Source organism: Cupressus sempervirens, chromosome 1, assembly GCF_028749045.1.
Source record: "Cupressus sempervirens isolate cs-2001-9-10 chromosome 1, ASM2874904v1, whole genome shotgun sequence".
NCBI classification, from domain to species: Eukaryota; Viridiplantae; Streptophyta; class Pinopsida; order Cupressales; family Cupressaceae; genus Cupressus; species Cupressus sempervirens.
Genome location: NC_143118.1, coordinates 826,842,640 through 826,868,071, shown reverse-complemented (window position 1 = coordinate 826,868,071; position 25,432 = coordinate 826,842,640). Strand labels below are relative to the sequence as shown.

General features: G+C 35.5%; 1 protein-coding gene across 3 annotated transcripts in view; it reads left to right on the top strand.

The window, feature by feature from the left end:
- The window catches only part of LOC149580411 (putative glucose-6-phosphate 1-epimerase), a 50,542-nt gene that overhangs the window by 12,695 nt on the left and 12,415 nt on the right, over positions 1–25,432 (top strand). For all 3 annotated transcript variants that reach the window (XM_089790705.1, XM_089790721.1, XM_089790713.1), the window contains one exon: positions 23,769–23,843. In XM_089790705.1, the coding sequence (XP_089646831.1) occupies positions 23,769–23,843 (75 nt within the window). The remainder of the gene's footprint in view (positions 1–23,768; positions 23,844–25,432) is intronic.

The window sequence follows — 25,432 nt, the reverse complement described above, 5'->3', positions numbered from 1 at the left end:
CACATATGATAGCACAATGTGTTGGCATCTCATATGAATAGGGAGTAAGGACTATTTACAGAATGGCACGCATAATAACTTGAATTTAGGGGACAATAGATTACAATTGAAAAATGAACTATAAAACTAAAATGAATTCTGAAAAAAATAAGTGATTGAAATGTCGAAAGAAAGGCAAGAGATCACCAAATAAATGCGAAGACTCTTTCGAGGTAGCTCCTTCTCCAACACCTTCACACATAAGACTAAAGAGATGTGTTGAGGTGGCTTTACATGAGTGTGCTGTGGTCAAATCCCTGCTTTTGATGTTTCCACCTCCACGAACATCCAAGACAAAGGTATTAATGATAGACATAAAAGGTAAAATGACGAATATGGTCAATAAGCTTTAGACTAACTTGCAAGTGCAACAAAGAAGTAGCAGTAATCTCAAAGCCATGGTGATATTCTTTCATGTGACGACAATAGTGCTTCGAGATATAGTTGTGATGAAAGAATGGCGAAGAATCGAGTGTGCATAGCTGAAAATGAGATTGTTGTTGTATGAGACTGGAAGAATGTTGTTTACGAGTGACAAAATGCCAAAAGTTGTGTAGAATGAAGTGAATCAATAGAATGAAGTTCAAAGTTGTTCTTGAAGGCAAAAGAACAAAGTTTTGAAGCTGAATTAGCAAAGTTGGATGATTCTAGATGTGGAGGCAAGTTGGCAGAGGTGTTAAGTTGTTGAAATATAAGTGAATGAAGAATAAAGTGAATCAATATAGGTCTTAAGGTGTTTATGAGTGACAAAATGCCAAAAGTTGTGTAGAATGAAGTGAATCAATAGAATGGAGTTCAAAATCGTTCTTGAAGGCAAAAGAACAAAGTTTTGAAGTGAATTAGCAAAGTTGGATGATTCTAGATGCGGAGGCAAGTTGGCAGAGGTGTTAAGTTGTTGAAATATAAGTGTAATGTCCAAACAACTAGCATGGTTGTGGGTTTTTGTGGGATACTAGTGTGTTGTATAAACATCTATGTGTGGTGCATTCGTCTAGACTAAAATTGGACCACCTACTAGTCAAAATTACAAACATACCTAGCAATAAGGGTTGTTTCAAAATAGGCACTTAGGAAAGAGAGCATAATTGTCTTAATTGTAACTAAAGGGGAGGTGTATGTGATGTGAAATTGCATTATGAAAAAACGATTCCTTAGTGAAGTAATTGAGACCTTTGATGAATCATGAACCATCTCTTCTTGAGGTCGTCTATTGGTTTCTTTTATAATGTTATGAAGGTTCTTGGAGCCTTCTGTTGTAGGCTTTTATATTTTCATACTTGCCTTTTGTTTTTAAAGTGCTTGGTAAACTTTTTGATGTGACTGGTATTGCTGCCTTGTGAATTTTTTTGGTGTTAGATTGTTGAAACACAATAAGTGTAATGTCCAGATGACTAGCATGGTTGTGGGTTTTCGTGGAACACTAGTGTGTTGTACAAACATCTATGTGGGGTGCATTTGTCTAGACAAAATTTGGACCTAATGGTCAAAATTACAAATATACTTGGCAATAAGGGTTGTTTCAGAATAGGCACTTAGGAAAGAGAGCATAATTGTAACTGAAGGGGAGATGTATGTGATGTGAAATTGCATAGGATGCAATTTATGAAAACACACTTCCTTAGTGAAGGAATTGGGACCTCTGATGAGTCATGCACCATCTCTTCCTGAGGTCGTATACTGGTTCCTTTTATAATGTTATGAAGATTCTTGGAGCCTTTTGTTGTAGGCTTTTATATTTTAACGCTTGACTTGTTTTTTAAAAAAAAGTGCTTGGTAAACTTTGTGATGTGACCGATATTGTTGCCTCGTGAAGTTTTTTGGTGTTAGATTGTTGAAACACAATAAGTGTAATGTCCAAACAACTAGCATGGTTGTGGGTTTTCGTTGAACAATAGCGTGTTGTACAAACATCTATGTGGGGTGCATTTGTCTAGACAAAATTTGGACCTAATGGTCAAAATTAGAAACATACTTGGCAATAAGGGTTGTTTCAGAATAGGCATTTAGGAAAGAAAGCATAATTGTAACTAAAGGGGACAATAGCGTGTTGTACAAACATCTATGTGGGGCGCATTTGTCTAGACAAAATTTGGACCTAACGGTCAAAATTAGAAACATACTTGGCAATAAGGGTTGTTTCAGAATAGGCATTTAGGAAAGAGAGCATAATTGTAACTAAAGGGGAGATGTATGTGATGTGAAATTGCATAGGATGCAATTTATGAAAACACGCTTCCTTAGCAAAGGAATTGAGACCTTTGATGAGTCATGAACCATCTCTTCCTGAGGTCGTATACTGGTCCGTTTTATAATGTTATGAAGATTCTTGGAGCTTTTTGTTGTAGGCCTATATGTTTTCATGCTTGGCTTGTTTTTTTTTAGAACTGCTTGGTAAACTTTTTGACGTGACCGGTAGCGTTGCCTCATGAAATTCTTTTGACCTAGAGCTATCAACTAGTGAGATCAGAAACCGGGGACCTCATCCCCAATCAATCAGATCTATGAGCACATTAGATTAGTGAAGGCACAACCTTCAATTGAACAAGGGTTTGAACATTGGTGGTAACAACACCACCATCACCACTTAACCAACACACTATGGGAGAACCCCCATGCTTGTCTTGTTTTTTATTGTACATCTCAACTATGATTTCATTGTCATCTCATGATAATATGAACTCTTCTTTAATAGTTTTTTGTTGTCTTTCCCAAGTAGTTTTAGAAGTTGGGTCGACTTTTGTATACCAATCAATAGCTATTCTTGTTAAGGTTGTGCGTGAATAACTCTTTATTTCTGTGATAAATATTCTCATCCTTATTCCTTTTACCAATATTCTTATGATACTATGACAAATATCAAAGTATGAGAATATATTTATTGAAATGAGGAGGATGAATGCAGACGATAAACAAAGGGCAATCTGTTTTATATAATCTGATATCTGTTAATGATGACTGTGATCGAACTTGAGTGAGGATGGTAAATGCACCGAAAATTGAACTTGATAGAACTCTCAAATACACAGAAGATTGAAAATAAAATGTGTTCATTGTGTTGTTATTGCAGAGTGTTTTTGGTAGAAATATATTTCAATGGGGAGTCACTCAGAGTGACTTCTCTATGGAGTCACGTCCCATCAAGTATGTGGCTCTCAGTGTTTATTTGATTAAACAAACAAACTAATATGTTTGTTGACCAACACATTCGCAAGTATTAAGCAGTTGGTCAGACTTGTATTTGGTTCAATTGGTCTTTATTAATTTATTATTATTGTATATATTGTTTTAGTAATTTTATATATATATATATATATATCTTTGTGTGTGTATTAATTATATTCTAATATATTATACACTAATAATAACAACATAATATATTGAAATATATTACACAAATATATATTTATATTTTCAATAATATTTTATCTTGATTGAACTAACACATTAACAGTAGACAATGGGATATATCATCCTAAGTATTTGAAATACTTAGATTTGACAACTTCTAGCCAAGGCCCAAAAATAAAACTTAGTAAAAACACAGAGAAAACTTGGGAAAAAGCTTCACGACTTAAAAAATTGCTTAAATTTAATTATAATTGCATATTTTTTTGCAAAATTCAATGAGGATATGCATCTAATGAGTCAATAAATGAGTAAACAAAAGAAAGAAGCTAAGTTTAGATAATATTTGAATGCAAATTGGGTACAAAGTGGCATCCTCATCTGGAATGCTAAAGGTTGGTAGCTGATAGTTTGAAGTTAAATTAAAAGAGCAAATTGTTTTTGTAAAACTATAAGTTGTATTTATATCTTCCTCTTCCCCTTCCCAACAACTTTGGTAAAATGTACGAGAGGGGTAGGGGGCCTAGTCCTAGGAATCCATCGTGGCTGCGCCTTCTTACTCAGAGCAACTGGTTGTGACTTGGGCCCCATCTTGGATGTAAATGATGTTTGCATTGGGAATGACTCTTCATCCTCCTCAACCTCCTCATCCTCCTCAATGTCATCTAGTTCTAATCCACCCCTCCCCTTTATAGTTTGCCTCTCCAAATCATAATAACAACGGAGGTTTCTCTCATGATGTCTAATCACTTTAAAGACATATGCTATCCAAATCAAGTGGACTAGTTGGTGTTGCCTCTACCTACCTTCATTATGCACAACTAAAGGTTATATTGTACAAAGACAAGGTCATTTAGGTGTTTTTGTGCTTTTTTCCTCTTCTTTGCAAAGATGGCCTTAAACAAGCTTCAATTGCGCTTACAACTGGATACACTAAAAGGATGACATAAGATTCAGAGGGCATTTTTTTTGGCAAATGTGGGATATTTACACCTGAATTGCACCACCAAGCATCCACAAATTAAAATATTGAAGAGTTGGAAAGGTGAAAACATATTTTGATATCTATTTGCTTATCATGCATGTGAAAGACTCCAAAACACCAAATATTATACTAGGAGTTTGAGTGGTTCTTCTCTCTTGGCTAAGTCTAAAGACAATAGCTTGCCCCTTACATTTTGGTAAATGTCTAATTCAGACACAGTGAGGTCTCTCACCTCAACCTTGGGTATCATCCTCTAAATGGATGTGGTGAGGCCCTTCATGACCTCTCCATTGGGATTTGAGAAGAATGGTGAGAAGCAAAAAATGAGGGTTGAGGAAGTACCTTGCTACATGATTGGTTTGGTGGAGCTGATTATTTCACCTCCTATAAAAAATTGTCCATATGGGATCAAATTTGAGGCTGCCCCCCTTTTAGTAAGTTTGGATTGTTACACCTCATATTAATAATTTCTCATATGGGGTCCAATTTGAGGCTGCTTCTCATGTAGTAATTTTTTATAGACTCCTTGGATTACTCCTCTTGTAATTTTTGACAAACTCCTTGGCCCTATCCATGACCTCATAAAGATACCCCCTTGGGATTTGATCCCCATCTACCAAGCAAAGAACTTTAACCAAGGATTGAGACACCTACAATTGAAAAATACAAAAAGATTAATTATTAATGTTACAAATTAATAATGAGAGAATTAAATACAATTTTTTAAAAATATTCAACTCTTCAAGGTACCTTTACAATCTTTTTAGCTCTTTGTGCAAGTTGATTGTTGAAGACAATAAATGCAACACTCTCTCCATCATGTGTCTCTGAATAACTTGAGTCTAGCCATGCATAACTCACAAATATTTGCGTCAAAGCCATCAAAGAACTAAGAATACTTTGCATCATTAAGAAAATCGTTGAAAACCTTGTGGCACCCGCTCTTACCAACTTCTTCCCTTGGGTGTGTTCTCTCATCAAGCAAATAACCCAAGGGTGGTTGTAGATGTATTTTATGATCTTCCTTTATTTTCTACAACCGGTCTCACCTATTTAGTTTTACTATGTTCTCCAAAAGAAGGTCAAGGTGTGCTACATAAGGTGTTCAAAAGAATGTACTATGTTTGTCTTGGAGGATCTTACCATCTGTCACATATGTTGTTGCATTATTGGTTATTGTTTGTGTTGCATTTTCAATTCCCACCAACACGACAACTTGCTGTAACATTAGATCCAAAATCTCAACAATCTTCACCTTTTTGGAGGCATCCACGAATTTCAAGAACACCATATCATTCTTCCAAGAAACTAATAAGTTAATGGTGGTGCAATTTTTTGCCCTCTGTCCACTCATTGGAAAGAATGGTGCAGCCAAATTGTCCCCATTCCAATCTTTTATCTCCTAAGTTATGGGTTCGAGTTCGACTTTAAGTTCGGGTTTGAAGTGTTAGTATGAATGCTGATGGTATTCCTATGGGGGAGTATGCTAACATTGTTGGAGAGATGATATAGTGATCATATGTTGCATTCGTGACTATGAGAGATGATATAGTGATCATATGTTGCATTCGTGACTATGTTTGTCATTGATGTCAACATTCTTGTTATTCTGTAGAGATTGACAAAGCAGCAGACAGAGATCAAGGTCGCACGGTTGGAGGATTGAAGATGAGGCTATGCATAGTTGAGGAAGTGTTCTACAGAGTGTTGTGATGACGTGGTTAAGTGCGCATGTAGAAAGTCAAAGACAATTGACAATTATTCAAGATTTATTGAAGACAATGTTTAGACAAAGTTCCTGAGAAGCAGTTGATGATGTTTTGATTATATCTCCTAACATAGATAGAATTTGGTTGAGCGCAACTGTACAAAGGTAGAAGACATGATGATGATGTAGTGGTCAAACACGCACATCTCGATGAGCATCGTATGAAGAGTTATGAAGATTGTGAGTCGACAATTTAGTTTTTATTGTGAAAAGATGTAAAGATGTAATGTAATGTGTAATGCATTATCTTAATGTGGTCCTCTATTGTAATTGTAAATTGAGAAAGCCTTAAGGCCGACTCAATAATTAGTTTTAGGACTTGGTATAAAGGAAAGTTGTTTTCCTTGTAATAATGTGTGATCGAAGTGGAATATGTGAGATCTAGTCCGATATTTGTAATGCAAGTGTGCAAACTTGTATGTGAGATCTAGTGAATCTGTTATTGAATATCCTTTGATGAGAGAAGTGTTTGGTGTCGTTAAGGCATGGTGAGTAGACAAAGAGGTTGTATTTTGCAAAGATATTGTGGTGGACAATTGCTTATTTGTATTGTTCTGAAAAGAATAGTACTAAAGCTAGTTGAACACGGAGTTTAGTGGTCTTTCCCTTGAAGCTGTTTGGATAGTGGGTCCTTTTGACTTCCACAAACCCTAACAGGGTTGGCACAACTCCTAATAGGGTTTCAAAGTCTCCTAACAGGGATTGATATGTACTGAATGTATTTCATTGACTCCTAACAGGGTCCATCCTCTTACAAGGAACTCATTTATCAGTACATCATTTTGTGGGTACCATCCCAACTGGGGTTTTCCCTCCAATCAAGGGTTTCCCTAGTTAGCAAAATCTGGTGTTATTGTGTATGGTTATCTTCTTACGGTTCTTGCACTTGCTGATTACATTTTTCAGATTTAATAAGATTCATAAGAGTTGTTTTAATCTAATAACTGATTCCCCCCCCCCCTTTTCTCAGTTATCTTGGTGGACTTTACTTTCTAACAATTGGTATCGGAGCTTTAGGTCCTTGAAGGAAAAACTTAACAACTTAAGATCTATGGTGAGTCATTTCAAAAAAGAAAGTCCAAAGTTTGATGGAGTTAACTATGACAGTTGGAAGGAGAAGATAGAGACACATTTGCTATGCATGGGTTCGGGATATTGGTTGATAACTAAGAGCAAGAAAGAAGTGGTTGATGAAGATAAGCTTGAGGAGTGTACTGAAACTCAAAGAGAATTGTTTGTGTAATATGCTTGCTAGAGAAGCACTTTTGACAACACTTCCTGAAAATGAGTACAGTCAGGTAAAATTTTTGAATTTAGCACATGAAATTTGGAAAACTATGGAATCTACTTTTGAAGGTGATAAGAATGCTAGAAAAGTTAGATTGCAGAATTGGGTATGTTTATTTCAAGAGGCTAAGATGATGGAAGATGACTCGGTAAGAAGTTATTTTGGTAGAATATTAGAAATTGTTGCAAGAATTAAGGCTTGTAATGGGAAAGAAAGATGAAGATGAAATTGTATGGAAGATCTTGAAAACTTTGACACCTGCATATAAGAAGATAGCATAGATGATTGAACAAGTTATACCTTGTATAGAAAATTTCAAAAGAGAGACTCTTCTTGGAAGACTGGAATCAGGTGAGATTAGTTTGAGACAAAGTGTAGATTTGCCTAGAATTGAGATTGCTTTCAGTGCATTAAGCGTTCGACCTACATTAACAAGAAGTCTTGGTACTAGTGGAGATTATGCTAGCAACAATAGAGAAAAATCAGAAGAAGACAAGAAGATTGAAGAAGGAATTGCCCTACTTGTGAGAAGAGAACCTAAAGTTAAGAAAATCTTTAAATGTTGGATTCGTAATGAATATGGTCATTATGCTTCTAAGTGCCCTAAAAGAGTAAAATATAGAAAGAATATTAAGTCTAGGAAGAATAGAGAATGTCTTTATGCAAATGATGAAGATTTGGAAGCTAGCGTGGAAAGATTTTTGAGTGAAAGTGATGAAATAGGATTTGTTGCTAAGGAGGAAAGTCCTGAAAAAGAAGAAGTTAGAGAAGAAAGAGCCTTAGTGTCACAAGTAGAAAAGAAGAAAGTTGATTGGATTATAGATAGTGGTTATTCTCATCATATGATTGGAGATATGAACAAGTTCATTGAATTCAATAGTTGTGATGGATGAATTGTTAGAGTTGGAAACATTGCAACTTGTCACATAAAAAGAATAGAATTTATTACTCTTGATGAGAAAACTAACTCTGATGATGTTAATTTTGTTGATGGTTAGAAACATAATCCTTTGAGTGTTGGACAACTAGTTGACAAGGGATATCAGTTATAGTTCATAGAGAAGATGTGCATTATCAAGGATAAAGTTGGTAAGGTGATTGGTATTGGTACAAGGACAAGAGGTAATGTTTTTCAATTGAATCCTATTGAGATGACATGTTTAGTTGCTAAAGTTGATGATAGTTGGTTGTGACATAGAAGGTTTTGTCACAAACTTTGATAACATTGTGAAGATCAATACTACACTTGCTGTTAGAGATTTGCCTAAAATTGTGAAGCCTACTAACATGGTATGCAATGAATGTGTTATGGCGAAGGAGAAGAAAAGTTCTTTTTCGAGCAAGAAGTTTACTACATCAACAAAGTTGGAGATAATACACGCAGACTTGAGTGGTCCTACAAAGACGAGCATTCTATGGTGAAAGGTATTTCATGATTATTGATGATTTTACTAGGATGATGTGGATAACATTTCTTAGAGATAAATTTGAAGCATTTGAGAAGTTTAAGGTGTTTAACAATAGAGTTGAAAATGAATCTGGTTTGAAGATTAAATGTTTGAGATCTCATAGAGGTGGAGAGTTTATCTCGAATGAGTTTAATAGTTTCTGTGAAGTGAATGGCATTAAAAGACAACTTTCAGCCCCTAAGACACCTGAGCAAAATGGTATAGCAGAGAAGAGAAACAAATTAGTAATAGGGGCAACAAGAGCTATGATGTCTGGGAATAATGTCGCGAAGATAATTTGGAGAGAAGCGGTAAATACAACAATATACACCATGAACAGAGTACAAACTAGACAAGGTACTGGTAAGACCTCCTATGAGCTTTGGTTTGGACATGCACCCTCAGTTAAGTATTTAGAATCTTTGAAAGTAAGTGTTACTTTAAGAGAGAAGATGATATTGATAAGTTTGATTCAAGGAGTGATGAATGTATGTTTTTTGGTTATTCGTTGAAAAGAAAAGTATATAGATGTTTTAATTAGAGAACCAAGTCATTGTTGAGAGTGCAAATGTTAAAGTGGATGAGAAGTTTAGAGTTCAAGAAGGAGTGCTTGATTATAGTTCTAATGAAGAGACTAATCCAAAGGCTAACCAAGAGAATGTTGAGTTGTTTTATGAGACTGACACAGATTTGTAGAATGACATACAAATTGTGGAACAGAGAGAAGAACCAAGGAGTGAACCTAGAGCTGAAGTTTGAGTTGAGACAATGCCACCTAATAGGAATCTGATAAAGAATCATCCCACTGATCAGATTATTGGAAGCAAGGACAAAGGAGTGATGACAAGAAATAAGGTACAAAGAGAAGAATTGTGTTTGATTTCACAAGTAGAACCTAAAAGTGCAGATGAAGCTAGTAAAGATGATTTTTTGATTAAAGCTATGAGAGAAGAATTAGATTATATTGAAAAGAATGATACATGGGAATTGGTTCATAGACCTAAGGATAAGAATGTTATTGGAACTAAGTGGGTATTCAAAAATAAGATGAATGAACAAGGAGAGGTTGTGAGAAACAAAGAAAGATTGGTATGTAAAGGTTATTCACAGCAGGAAGGTATTGAATATGAGGAAACATTTGCACCTGTTGCTAGAATAGAGGCAGTTAGAATGTTTTTGGCATATGTGGCTAACACGAAATTCAAACTGTATCAGATGGATGTCAAATCAACATTTCTGAATGGAGAACTTGAAGAAGAAGTTTACATTGAGCAGCCTGAAGGTTTTCCTTTGACAGAAAAATGAGACATGATTTGTAAGTTGAAGAAAGTATTGTATGGATTGAAACAAGCGAGAGCATGGTATGTGAGATTGGATAAGTATTTGACAAAATTGGGATTTGCTAAAGATACTGCAGATAGTAATATGTATTTAAAGGAGATTAAAAATGGTTTACTAATTGTTGAAGTGTTTGTGAATTATATATCTTTGGAGGTGATGATGAAGCAAGTGAAGCATTTGTTGGTGAAATGAAGAAAGAATTTGAGATGAGCATGATTGGTGAGATGAAGTATTTCTTGGGTTTGCAGATCGTGCAGAATAATGAAGGTATTTTCTTATCACAAACTAGTATTTGAAACACTTGTTGAAAAAATTTGGTTTGGAAAATTGTAAACCTGTTGGTACGCGTATGGTAATTGGTCACAAGTTATCTAGCAAAGATGAGACACCTATTGTTGAGTAGAAGTACAGATCTATGATTGAATGCTTGCAATATTTAACACACAAGACCTAATATAGCTAATGCAGTTAGCATTGTTGTGAGATTTCAAGTTGATCCTAAAGAATCACATTATGCAATAGTAAAAATGATTTTCAGATATTTGAAGGGTACACTTGATTTTGGGTTATGGTATGACAAATCAAATGACTTTACCTTATGTGCATACATTGATGCGGATTGGACAAATAGTATGGATGACAAAAAGAGTACAAGTAGTGGACCATTTTTCTTAGGAGGAAGATTGGTTTCTTGGCTAAGCAAGAAACAAGATTGTATTTTACAAAGCGCAATAGAAGCAGAGTATGTATTAACATCAAATAATTGTAATTAGATCATGTGGATGACGCAAATGTTGAAAGACATTGGAATTGAGTTTACAGAGCCTGTTATCATACATTGTGATAACACAAGTACATTGAGTATGTCGAAGAATCCTGTTTTACATTCAAAGACAAAGCACATATCTATTAAGTTTCATGTTTTGAGAGAGAAAGTTGTTGAAAAGGAGATTAGATTGGAGTATATTAGTACAAAGGAGCAGATAGCAAACATATTTACAAAGCCTTTGCTGAAGGATACGTTTGAGTATTTGAGAGGTATGCTTGGGGTTATGCCCCTGCCTACTTCTAAGTAGTTGATGCAAAGATTGCATTAGTCCAGTGGTAGCAGACACTACTCTTATCTAGACTGGATGCTTGATGCTTGCTCCATGGGGGAGTATCCGTGTTAGAGCTGAGTCATGAAGGAGTCTTGGTAGCTGGTATTTAATAGTGTCTTTGGAAACTTGAGCTTATTGAAGATCTTATGCAGTAGAATTGATATAATGATGCCTTTGTCAGTTATGTCAATGGGGGAGAGTTGTACATGAAAAACATCTTATGGTACATTGGGTGAGAGATTGAATGGGGAGTAGCACATTGATTAATATCAATGGGGGAGAAGTCTCGTGAGATTCATATTTGATTGATGAAGAGGGTTTGAAAAGAATATGCAATACAATAAGTAGTGAGTATTTGGTATTCATGCAACTTAGATGTTTTTCATCTATGTTGCCATCAATGCCAAAGGGGGAGATTGTTAGCATCAGTGTTGATGGTATTCCTATGGGGGAGTATCGTAGCATTGTTGGAAAGATGATATTGTGATCATATGTTGCATTCATGACTGTGTTTGTCATTGATGTCAACATACTTGTTATTCTGTTGAGATTGATAGAGCAACAAATAGAGATGGAGGTCGTGTGGTTCAAGATTGAAGATGAGGCTATGTGTAGTTGAGGAAGTGTTCTATAGAGTGTCAGGATGACGTGGTTAAGTGCACATGCAAAAAGTCAAAGATAGTTGACAATTATTCGAGATTTATTGAAGACAACATTCAAACAGAGTTCCTAAGAAGCTGTTGATGATGTTTTGATTATGTCTCCTAATAGAGATTGAATTTGGTTAAGCGCAGTTGTATAGAGGTAGAAGACATGATGAAGATGTAGTGGTCAAATGCGCACATCTCAATGAGCATCACATGAAAAGTTATGAAGACTGTCCGCTGACAGTTTGGTTGTAATTGTGAAAAGATGTAAAGATGTAATGTGACGTGTAATATATTATCTTAATGTGGTTCTATAATGTAATTGTAAATTGAGAAAGCCTCAAGGCTGACTCAATAATTAGTTTTAGGACTTGGTATAAAGGAAAGTTGTTTTCCTTGTAATAATGTGTAATCAAAGTGGAATATGTGAGATCTAGTGCAAATATTTGTAATGCGAGTATGCAAACTTGTATATGAGATCCAATGAATCTGTTATTGAATATCCTTTGATGAAAGAAGTGTTTGGTGTGGTTAAGATATAGTAAGCGGACAAAGAGACTATATTTTGCAAAGAGGTTGCGGTGGACAATTGCTTATTGGTATTATTCTGAAAAGAATAGTACTAAGGCCAATTGGATAGTGAGTTCGATGGTCTTGCCCCTGAAGTTGTTTGGACAATGGGTCCTTTTGACTTCCACAACTCGTAACAGGGATTCAGAGTCTCCTAACAGGGATTGATATGTACTAAATGTATTTCATTGACTCCTAATAGGGTCCATCCTCTTACAAGGAACTCATATATTAGTACATCATTTTGTGGGTACCATCCCCACCAACATTTTCCCTCTGATCAAGGGTTTCCCTAGTTAACAACATCTGGTGTTATTGTGTATGGTTATCTTCTTATGGTTGTTGCACATGCTGATTACATGTTTTAAATTTAATAAGGTTACTAGGAGTTGTTTTAATCTAATAACTGATTCACCCCCCCTCCCCCCTTCTTCTCAATTGTCTTGGTGGGACTTTACTTTCTAACACGAAGAACCGGTTTGTCGGTACAACAAAATTTTGAAATGGGTTTTGGGTTCATTAGTACGAAAACATGTAAAAATTATATACATACATATATATGCAGCCTAGAAGAATGAATTAAGATTAGAATGCCACATAGCATCAAAAAATAACAAAAACACTATAAACTTGTAATCATAGCATCATATCTATTATCAACACCAATATATTAAAATAATATCGAGTTCAAGTATTATTGTTTTGACTTTCAACAATTAGAGCCTTATACTATGTTTCAATCATCTAATGGACTATCTAAATCTTCATTTTCTTCTTCTTCTTATTGATCAAAGGCATTAGTTGATTCACAAACAGTGCCAACGTCAATGGAATCAACTGCACTAATAACATTCCTACGTTCCAAAGTTGTCAAATGCTTATTACTTTTTCATTGTACAAAGAGCTTGTTTGTTTACAATTAACATCCTACTTGAAAAATATTATATAAGTAGCTTGCAACTCCCTTCACCTATTGAAGATATTGTTTAATGTTTAAAATATGAGTTATCACTATACAAAGCTTCCAATTAATCAGACGGGGGTCATTATCAGCAATTGGATATAAAAATTACACTAGAAGAAATCTTAAGAGCTAGTTCAATCTAATGTAATAAATATCTAAACTTTAGCAAATATAGTTTTGTAATGTTAAAAAATCTTTGTTCAAATTATGTAACAATCATTTTCTGCACTAAATTATAGAATGTTTCTCAGTGGAACTGTACTTGGTTTGCACTTGGTCTCTTTGAGTTTGCCCTGGTTCAACCATGGTTCGACCTAAGTTTGGCCTAGAGGAGCCAAGTTACCTGTTTTCAAATCCAAGTGGAACCCAAAAGGGAACCAGGACTAGGAGCAAGGACCAGTTTGAAATTCGCCTGGTTCGATCAAAGGGCCAGGGGGAGAACTAGGTAACTAAGTTTTCCTCTTCCACCACTTCTTTTGCCCTAGCAACTACATTAACAAGCAACCTACAAAAACAAAGTAAGATTAACGCTAACTACACTTCGATTAAAAAAACTTCAACAAAAAATATTAATTACTCAAAATATTAAAAAAGAGCATAAATTTAGTCTACACTCTAAAGATTAAAACTCAACATAAGTTATCAAGATTCAAAACTAAAAGTAAAAAGTTAAAACATGTAAAAGCTAAAACAAGTGAATTAACTTCCACTCAAGCCAACATGAGAAGGTGCCTTGTAGCCTTTTCTTGCCATAGTCATTGCAATAACCAAATTAAGTCGATATTGGCTTTTCTACCACATTGAAAAGGATGTTGTTGAGGTACCAAAAGTTAGCACAAGCAATGCCTACTTGTTGATGCGCTCCCTATTACACCTAGTTTTCTCCAGTGATGGTTGTGACTTGGAAGTGTTCCAATGCACAAATTATTTATCTATTGATTGCACTTGCAACACCGATGGTGATGCTCAGCTAGAAGTAGTAGAATTGTTGGCCTAGGGGGTGGTTGATTTATGGATATGTGGGTTATGAAGATACTCCACTATACCCGTAAGTGTTGCTTCTTCAAGGTTGATTATAACACCATGAGATTCAATTATGCATGCTCTCAAATCCATAAGAACACCCCCAAATAGATATATTGTTATGTGCCAAGTATGGAAGTGATGTTGTTGCATGCCAGGTATAGAAGTAGTATTAGTGCCGTGATTGGGTACTAATGCAACAAGTTTATGATTAATAGAGGAACAATATAAACAACAATATCATAGAATACAATATCAGATTACTACTTTATTGATTGTACCAAAGTATTACATTGCCAACAATACCAACATGCCCTTCATTGTTCTAGACAACCCTTACATATAGCATTGAAGTTGGTTAAGAATACCAACCATTGTGACTCTTTGTTACATCTTACTTCTTAACATGTCTACTGATTACTTACTAATTACTTATTACTAGCCTACATTATCCAACCCCCCAAAAGTAGTTGTCTTCCAAACAACCAAAAGCAAAAATGAGTTAATCTAGCAAGAAATCTTCCTACTAGGACGGGTGAGAAGACATCCCTGTAGTAGTGAATGTAGTGACTCGTGCAAGTTGTTGTCAAAGTAGTTTCAAATCTCTCTTTTCTATTTATTTCTTTGCTCATGTCGCCTGCAAGATCCTCGGTGCATCCATCCTATACTTCTCTATGGTGGCCGATTTATTTGCCTGTGTGGTTCTCTCATGTTCCAGCTCAGCTTCCAACTTTTATTCTCTCGTCTTTAGGATAACTTGTTCCCCTTCTATCTTAGGGGTTTCCCATGTTGCCCTTTGGAGCTCCAAAAAGGTAGTCCTGAATGTTTCTTTCATTTGTGAGAACATGGCCATCAAGGTTGATTGTTTTGTATATGCTTGTATAGCATGTGACCACCCATGTTGTATAAAGAGATTTATAAATTCCTTATGACATCCCTCCATGAATTGTATTAGCGATTCAACCATCAAGACTATTGATCTCTTGTTTACTTATTTTGCTCGCCTGATCATTTCCTTGTGTGGTACGAACCATGACTTCTAATTCTATTAGTTATCTCTGTGCCGAGTCTCCAAGTGGTGGTATGCTTTCTACACTTGTGGCGGCTCCACCCTCTCCTACATACTGGCTTTGTACCTCCATTCCTCCTGTTTTTGGATGGTGATCCATATCCTCAAGCTGTCCTATTATCAAGGTTGGCGAGGGTGGAGGGTATGTCTTCTGCTCCCATTTGAAACTTGGCCAACAAAGTGTCAGCCTCGTTCTCTGCATCCATTTCCATGGCATGCTCCTCAATTTATGGGGGCATGATTCCTGAAGGGATTGATGGTTACAGGAGTAGGAATGGATGGGTTGGCGGTACTCCTGTTGGCGTCACTACTAGTACAATGGGCTATGTTGTCTCCACCCCCTGTGATGTAGTGATCTGTATAGTGTGGACAACTTTCTCATGTGATCTAATGTCTACCTCCTTCGAGTGGAAAATATGCTCTATAGGAACTAAATGTGCCACCTTCTTAAAAGAGCAATGTACAACTTGATGTGCCACCTTATTTAGTAGGAGGGGCATTATTTGTTAGAATTATCAGACGTACGATGCCTATTTGTGTCACGGGGTTCCCCTTCCTGCTGATTCCTTTCTTGGTACCATTGTAGTATTTTTTGCCTTTGTTTTTCTCTCTAGATAGCCGCCCGCTCTCCTTCTACTTCCATTGGCCTACATACCACTAACCTTAGAAGGCTCCTCTGCTCTGTCTCCCTCCATATGTACTATTCTATTGCTATATTCCACGCTTGAACAAGATCCTGCGTTAGTTGATCCTCCTAGATCGCTTCTTCCTCGACGTCATTGCCCATTATCATGTGTTGATCAAAAGGATGACCCATTAGACCTGCATCCTTTCACTTGTCACCTCGAGACCTCTAGGTTTATACTAGGCAATGACACCATAAATATTATGTGCTAAATATGGAAGTCATTTTGCTACATGCCAGATATGGAAGTAGTATTATCACTATGACTAGGTACTTATGCAATAAGTCTATGAGGAACAAAGGAACAATATAAATAACAATATCATAGAGACACATGACAATGGCATAATATTACTTTATTGATTGTACCAAAGTATTACGTTACCAACAATACCTACATGTCCTTCATTGTTCTAGATAACCCTTACATATAGCGCTTGGGTTGGTTAAGAATACCAACCATTGTGACTCTTTGGTACATCTTACTTCTTAACAACTCTACTGATCATCTCTAATTCCTTATTACTAGCCTATATTTATCATGACACATGATCACACATGGAGGTCAGCCATATGTATAAGAACATAGATCAATGCACCATTAGGCTTTGCATGTCGTGAAACGCCATCACAAGTCGAATCTTGCCAACCTAGCTGTTAGAATAAGAAACCTAGTATAGGACCAAACCAATCATAAGATAACTTCATCTGGAAATATTGAATCAAGCTTGCGAGGCTAGACATAATATTTCCATGATGTGTAGAATACACCATAAAAATTGTATAAGATAACAAGCCAATTAGAATGATCACTATGTAGAAACAAAAAACTGTCCAATTGGAATAGAATAGAATCAAACAAAAAGGGAATCTCTTTGGGTGATGCAAGATTGCCAACAACCCAAGGATGCTCTTGCATCATCGTCTTCGATCAGTTGCCTTTCAAGCCTCAAATTTTATTCTTGTTGGTTTTAGATAATAGGTTTTTATTGTTAATTTAGGTAACTTGTCTTTTAATATTGGGACTTGATGGGGGTTTGTTATGGTGCAACGTCAATGCCCTAAATTGATTTATTAGGGGGTCTTGATTTAGACACTCGGTGCTTTACTTGCACTCTCAGCTACGTGGGAATACTCATCTTTCCTTAGTGTTCCACCAAAGTTGCCTTCAGTTTCTTTCTTAAATACCTTTGGCTTAGGAGTTATAGGTTCTCAACCATCAATCACTTGTCTTCAAATAATAGCCTTTTTTTATGGCTCAATCATTATTTTCATTTGGTTTTAGATAATGAGTTTTTAATGTAAATTTTGGTGAATTTTGCCTTTTGATACTGGTACTTGATATAGGAATGACTATCTTGTTTTGGAGCAACATCAATGACTGGAATTGATTTATCAAAGGGTTTTGATTCAGACACTTCTGTGCTACACTTGCACTATTGGCTATGTGGAAATATTTATCCCATCTTTCCTTTATGTTCTACACAAAGGTGCAATTTCTTTCTCATGTGTCTTTGGCCTAGGATTTTTAGGTTCTTATCTATCAACCACCTCGTGTTTGACAATAGTTTTTCAATGCCTCAAATGCCATTCTCTTTGGTTTTAGATAAGGAGTTTTAAGGCTCTTTTCTGCGTTCTCCTCCTTTTGTTGGTTTTTCTACTTCATTAGAAAGACCTGTCCACACTTTGTCCGGTAATGGTAAATGTCTTGCCATCTCTACCCACTCTGCACTTGTATAATTTCTTGTAATAAAATTGTTTTCATTTTGTTGATTGAGTCTTAGAATTCAGTGTACATTACAAAGTCTGCTTACATTTCCGACCTTAATTGCATTCGTGAGATGTGCTTCTTCTACTTGGGGATTTGTGTAGCTGTATTTGCCTCAAGTACTTCATCTTCACCTTCTCTTTGCTTTATGATCTGTAGGGACTACCTTATCTCTTGATACATTCTTTGATTGTTTTTTGATATCTTCTGATTCTTGTTGGGTATAAGAGCATTGATTTTGGGAAATTTGACATTGGTTTTATTTCTCTCTTCTCTCTCTTGCCGGCTTTTGTTTTTGCATCACTACCTTATCTGTTGTCTTTGTACTTCATGATTGTGTTCATCACAAAGGTGTTAAAATATTATTAGATTTCTTGTAATGACTCTTGGCATATGATCAAGGAGTGTGTCCATGTCCTTCCTTACTCTTAGATTACTGCAAACAACTTCTTGTGGGATTTGCCTCTGCGTGGTTTCCTCTTTTATGTGCTCTTTTCCTATTATACCACACTAGTTTACTAGGTCCTAGGTGAGTTCATCCTCTCTTTCTTGGATAGATTCCAAAGTTTTCTCAATTGGTTGACCCATTATCTCATCATTTTAACTTGAACTTTTGAAAGATTGCATCAAATATTTAGTTGTGCTATCATCTACAGATGTACATTTAATAAAGTAAGCAAGATTATTCATGTATGATTAGATTACATAAGAGCTAAAGGACTAATGTGTTAATTTACAAAATATAACAGCATCTTTTTATTTATCAGATTTTTTTGTACAAAAATTTGGATTAAAAACTCTTCTTACAATGCAGTCCCTTGTCCCAACTACTTGTTGGAAAGTCTCCAAAACTAATTTAATAAATTGATGAGTCATAACCACACTTGTCAGTTACACAATATAACTAATGTAAACTAATACATTTTAAAGCTATCTACAGTTGCACAAGTCAGGTAAGGAAGGGTTATAGAGTCTTGTCAGCTGTTGTGTACTTGCAATCAGCATGAGTATGTGGTGGTCAACAGAAATGAATGGTAGATAACCCTAAAATCTGTAAGATCTTCTCCAACAATAATTTGCTTGCAAATCTAATGGATAATATTCTGAAATTGTATATAAATCCCTAAATTATCTCAACATGTGCACAGGCGATGGAATTTATCAATGCCAAAGATGAGTCTTTTCATCAAGAGCTAAGAATATTTTTATTATCCTAGATTGTTGAAAACAGCTAAGAGTTTTCATCCTTGGATGTCGAAATTCAAACATTTATCCTAGATTGTTGAAAACAACCAAGAGTTTTCATCCTTGGATGTCGAGATTCAAACATTTATCCTAGATTGTTGAAAACAACCTAGAGTTTTCATCCTTGGATGTCGAGATTCAAACATGAGAGTGTACAATGAAAATGCTGAAATTAAATCACTTTTCCAAAATGAAGCCAAGTGCCCACATATATTTAAAAAAATTATGCGGGCCCTTGATTTAATTTGGCCAAATTAGTATTTAAAGATAATTATAATTTTATTTTCACCATTACAAATAGGTTTAATTCTTATGTGTTCAAAACATTTTTTATTTTGATGAATATAATTTAAGTTATCCCTTATTGAAAATTACTGGGCATTAAGGGTTATTGCCCTTGCTTTGCTCGTTAGCCTATTGCAAATGGGAATAGGCTAGAGGTCTTCTCTTTGACACTATTCTTGAAAAGGGAGCATGACATTGCAGTTATGATCGAAACCTTTTGAAACAAAACTCACCACCATTATCCATTCATAAAATCTATATTCGTATTTGTCTAAGTTGCCGGTTCGGATTCCGATTCGGATGCGGGTTCAAAATTCGTCCAAGATTTTTTTTGAGTTGGGTTTAGATTCATTTTGGGTTCGTCCACACACACACACACACACATATAATTAATTTAAAAATAGTTTAATATTATTAATAAAATAAAAACACTTGTATTTTTTAAATGACTTCAAATTTTGATTCAAATAAAAAAAATATAATTTAGAAAAGCATAAGTTAAACATATTAAATTAAAGTTTATTTAAAAAAAAAATTTAATTTCTAAAACTTTGTAATGTTTATTTTTTAATAAATAAAACATAATATAACCAAGAAAACCTTAGATTGCACGATATATTTTTTACAGAATACGAAAAAACTGAGAAAAACATTACAAAGCCAAAGACGAGTAGAGTCGCAGTGCTGAGTTGGAAATCTGTGTCACTGATGTTGCTGGTCCACAACACTGTTCTGCGGTAAATCTGTGTATTTCAAAAAGCTAATTCTGTGTTTATCTGCATTGCTGGTGTGAATGCGTGTTTAGCTGCATTGGTGGTGTAAATATGTGGGTTTTATAATGCCATATGTGTATTTCAAACCGAACATTGAAATCGCAAAAGGTAGAAAATACTCTAAAATGGAAGTCCAAACTGCTCAAGTCGTCACCCAGTCACCGGAAATTCATTCAGGGGTCACACAAGAAAAAAATACAAGTCGATCAAATTTGCACGGAAGTTGACCAGGGTCCTGCGTGATGAATTTGGACGGAATTTCTCAGTCTGCAGATGAATTTGAACTGATTTCGAATCAAACCAGAATTTTGAACAAATCGAACTCTGACTTCCACCCTTGGAGACCGAATGTGTTAACTTAGGTATTTGTCTATTTCTCAACAAATGCTTTGAAATTTTAAATGTGGAAAATACAAGAGTCTTTAAGTTTTAGAAAGTAAACCCAAGTATATTTAAAAAAATCATTGATAAATGAAACATCACAGCAAGACTTTCCAATCGAAGGCATATCCATAGAACCAAATACAACACTATGAATAACCTCCAAACTTTGTTTTGATTTAATGTTTTAAATGAAACTCTATATAGTTTACCATACACTTCTATTAAAATTGACAACTTAATCAGACAAACCATCAACCATCAAATTTATGAGAGTTTTGAGACCCTTCTCACCTATGTGTCCCATATTGTGGTGTCACAGTTTACAAGATATAGAGTTATTGGTTATGTAAATAGAGTTATAGAGAGGAGATGCTGCTATCTCAAGCAGGATGCCACACCAAGTTCTGTCTGCTCAACCTTCAACCACTCTTCTCGAAAGTAACATGGACCTCTAAATCATTCATTTATATACAAAACTAATATTTTAGCTAAATTAGGATATGTAATACATCCTTGAATGTTTGCACCTATCCATCATTGGAAATTGTTTTTACTTACTCTTGACCCAGAATCTCTTTTGTGTTGTACTCAAGGAAAAATCCCCCATTGTCATAAGTTATAAATGCTGAAACTGCTCTTTGTTAGGAGTCATGTGGTAGGATACACCTGAGTTTATCAACCAAGAGTCATTAAAGTACATGCCAACAGAAATCACAAAAGCATCAGTAGTTTCATAATCAAAAGATTCCTTTCTAGAGGAATCATCATTACTCTATTTTATATTTCTTCAATTTTTTTTGAGATGCTCTTTTTTGCCATAATTCCAAAACTAACTTGTACCAAGTGTCTTGAATCTTCCCTTGAAATTAGATCTATTCTTGGACTTATCACTTTTCTTTTTCTCCCTGCCTCACTCTTTAGATTCACCCAGTATCTGTTATCCCTTACAAAATCTTCCTCATTAACTCTGTGAACAAGGTGGCAATGAGGGCATTCAACTTTGGATCATTTATAAAAAGCCATCGATTGCAAGGATGAGATCATCCTGGGATTCAATTAATGAACATGTGATAAAATGCACCAATCCTCTTCTTCTATATTCACATCATGATCTTTGACTATGATTGACCAAAGATTAGATTAAACAAATTTGAATGTTTTGCAACTGAGTCCTCCTCCTTCATCTTAAGAGTACAATTTCATTTTCATAAGCAACTGTTTGATGAGACTCTTAGTTTGGTTAATCTTTCCTTTTCTATTCTGCACCTTATAAGTAAAATATGCGGTAATCTCTCTACAAACTTTAAATAGAATAGAATCAGATAAATACAAACAAATAGTGCTGCATGCTTTTTAATTTACTTTTATCCATTCTTCATTTGATAGATTGTCTGGTTTCTTCTCATTTTGCATGGCAATCCAGTGATCCTATGGTTCGAAGAGATCCTCTATCTTTAGCTTCCAAAGCATAGAACTTTTTCACCTCCAACTGAGGTGAGTTTTCCATGATCTTTATCGTCTAGAACTTGAAACAATAAGTAAACATAACACAGTGACACACTTTAGATTACAGCATAAAACCTAATCACACATTTGAGGAAAGGTGTTGCTGTTTCTAATCAAATGTGGCTTCAATAACATATTCACAAAGGAAGATACTAAACAATGCAAGTATTTTGATAACTCAAGTTTATTAATCGTGATAAGTCAAATGGAAGTGGAAATAGCCACAAAAATAATGCAAACCATAACACAAGATATATGTGGAGAAGCCCATGCAGAAAAAACCTGTATGTATGCATGCATGCATGTATGTATGTATGCATGCATGTATGTATGTATGTACACCGAACCCCGAACCCAAATCGGCAATTTAGGACTGTATGCATTACAGAAAAAAATATGCGTTACAGTCCTAAGTTGCCGATTCGGGTTCGGTGTTCAGTGTATGTATGTATGTATTTATGTACAAAAAGAAAAAAATATGCATGACAGTCCAAATAAAGGACCCTGCCCGGACCCGAAGCGAACCTGGGCACGAACCCGGACCTGGATCCAGGCAGCAGGTTCCGAACCCGGTAACAAAGGAAAAAATCCTAACACCCAGAGAGACCCAAGCTGTATTTACTATTAATCCTTTGACAATGAGTTACATCAATACACTTAAATCCGTTGAATTCTTGTAGTGCTCCATTATTTACCAAGTTGGAAAACAACCTATTAAAGCTACTAGCCCAAGCACCATTTGTAGAATTCGTTGTTCTGTTTATATAGTTTAGGCTACAAATAAAGACAAAAGGGGGTTTTCCAACCCCCTCATGTAAGGACAAAATCCTCTAAAAGTTAAAATTTGCCTTTCTAAAAGGGATGCTGACTTTTCCAGGTGGAGACAAAAATGCACAAAAGACAAAATAACAGTACATACAAAAGATTACGACATGAACATTAGGCTTGCAAGGTTTAGATTCCTTATCCCAACAAAAATTCCGCAGCTGTATGTCAAGTTTCAATTTAGCAAACTTTTCAAATTTGGTTCTCTACCGTTTTAAAACAAGCCGGAATGGATAACACCAACCACGGTCTAAATCTCTTTACTCTCTGTCAGTTCTCAGTCTCGCTCTATAAAACTTGTTTGATCAAACAACTTTATTTAATAGGATTAGAATTTTAAAAATATCTCACAATTCACACTTGACTATTATTGAAGAATTTGAAGTACATATTGCGTTCTTAATGATGATAATGAAACTGATAAATATAACTTGTATATTCATCATTCTAAATAGGCAGGGAAAAATTGGTGAAAAATATGTGGTGAACTAGTTGTTTTATTCGGAGCTGTTTTCTTGTTAAATTATTTGTTGTTTCATTCATTTGGTGACTCCAATGTTTTAATGTTGATAAACATTCTGTATGAGGTGATAAGAAAGCCTCACTTTGGCCCCTATCTGGCGGGGGGTGTTGTGTTTCAGGTTGTTGGATATAGTTTATCTCACGCATTCCTGTAATGCAATGGTTACATTGGTAAAATTTCATTTCAGGTTCTTCTCTATGGCGGGCAAGTAATATCATGGAAGAATGAACATGGGGAAGAACTGCTGTTTCTAAGTAACAAGGTATAGATCTACATTCTGCATGACACTTTTTTAAATGCATGCATATACTGCTCATATATTTTAATTTACTTTGTTAAAGAAATGCTTATTATATTATTCTAAAGATGTTTACATCAGTTGAGTGTGATTCAGAGGATGATATCTTCCCACATAGGCAAGGAAAGAAAGCATCTAGATTCTGTGTGGCAAAATAATATCCTTTCATAATCATGCAAGTTTAGCTTTCACAATCAAAATCAATTCTTGTCTAAAATGTTACAATTTGCCCATTAAGTGGGGAGGCAACTACCGAATAAATAGGTTTGTATCATGCCCTCCAAAGGAACTCCATGGCTGCAGATCGTTTGATATGCCTTCCATGTGCCTCCAAGAGTCCCCTAATGGCGGTCCACACACTAAGAGTGGCATTAAAGAGGAAATTGAGGTTTACTTGAAAGTACCCTCGAAACCTGAAGTTGCTGAATACTTTTTGAATATATGTTAATGACACATAATACAAAGACTATATTTAGTTTTGAACTCAGTTAATTGTACTTTGTCAAATAAATCTTGATGCAACACCAGCTATTGTCTCGACTCTCATCTTGTATGTTTAGAATTCCACCTGCCCTCCCAACCTAGCCTTGCCCTTTATACCTATCTCTGTATCATCTAACCTATCTAGCTACGATCTGTACAGTGTTCATGAACCTACCTAGGCACATACGGAATTCTGAAACCTAACTAGCAACTGTCTCAGGGTCTTAAAAATGTTGAACCCAGGGGAAATGCTCTCATGGGTATTGGAAGGAGGGCATTCTTACTAGCTTTCCTGCGCGGAATCGTGTGCGGGGCAACGACCATTTATCTTCCTTCCATCAGTTTCCAGGTGACTTGAGAATGCTGTTGCCATCTAACTTTAGGTTGGTTGACTCACCATTGCTCGATCAATTGTGGACAATAACATCAGATTGTCTCAAGTTCTCTCTACAACTACCATATTTATCCTAGAACAGGAAATATTCAGCTGGATAGTTAGAGGAGAAAACAAATATACAATTGCCTTGCCATAGTTTGTCTTCTGGTTTGTGCTTTGTTTGAACTTATGGTTCTTTTAAGCAGTTAATCATGATTTTGTTGCTGCTTTCCTTAGTGGTTGGTTAGTCAAGCACAAGTTGTCACAATGGTTGTGAATAGTTACCGTGACCAAATATTATGGATCTGCTTTTGTTTTGACTTTGCCTTTATGGCTAAGTTTGTGCTTGCAAACAAATATTCACGTGCTTATACAGACAGATGCTTTGTTGTAACTTTTCCCTTGAAGTAAGCAAAAACATAAATTTTATATTGGGACCATGATTTTTCAGTAGATGAAACATAATACGAAAGCTATATTTAGTTTTGAACTCACTTAATTGCACTTTATCAAGTAAACCTTGATGCAACATCAGCCATCGTGACATCCTGTAAGTTTAGGATTCCCCCCCACCCATATGACTTGAGAAAGGCATTTAACTTTAGGGTGGTCGACTCGCCATTGCTTGTTCAATTTGTGGACAATGTCATATTAGCATCAGATTGTCTCAAGTTCTCTCTACAACTACCATATT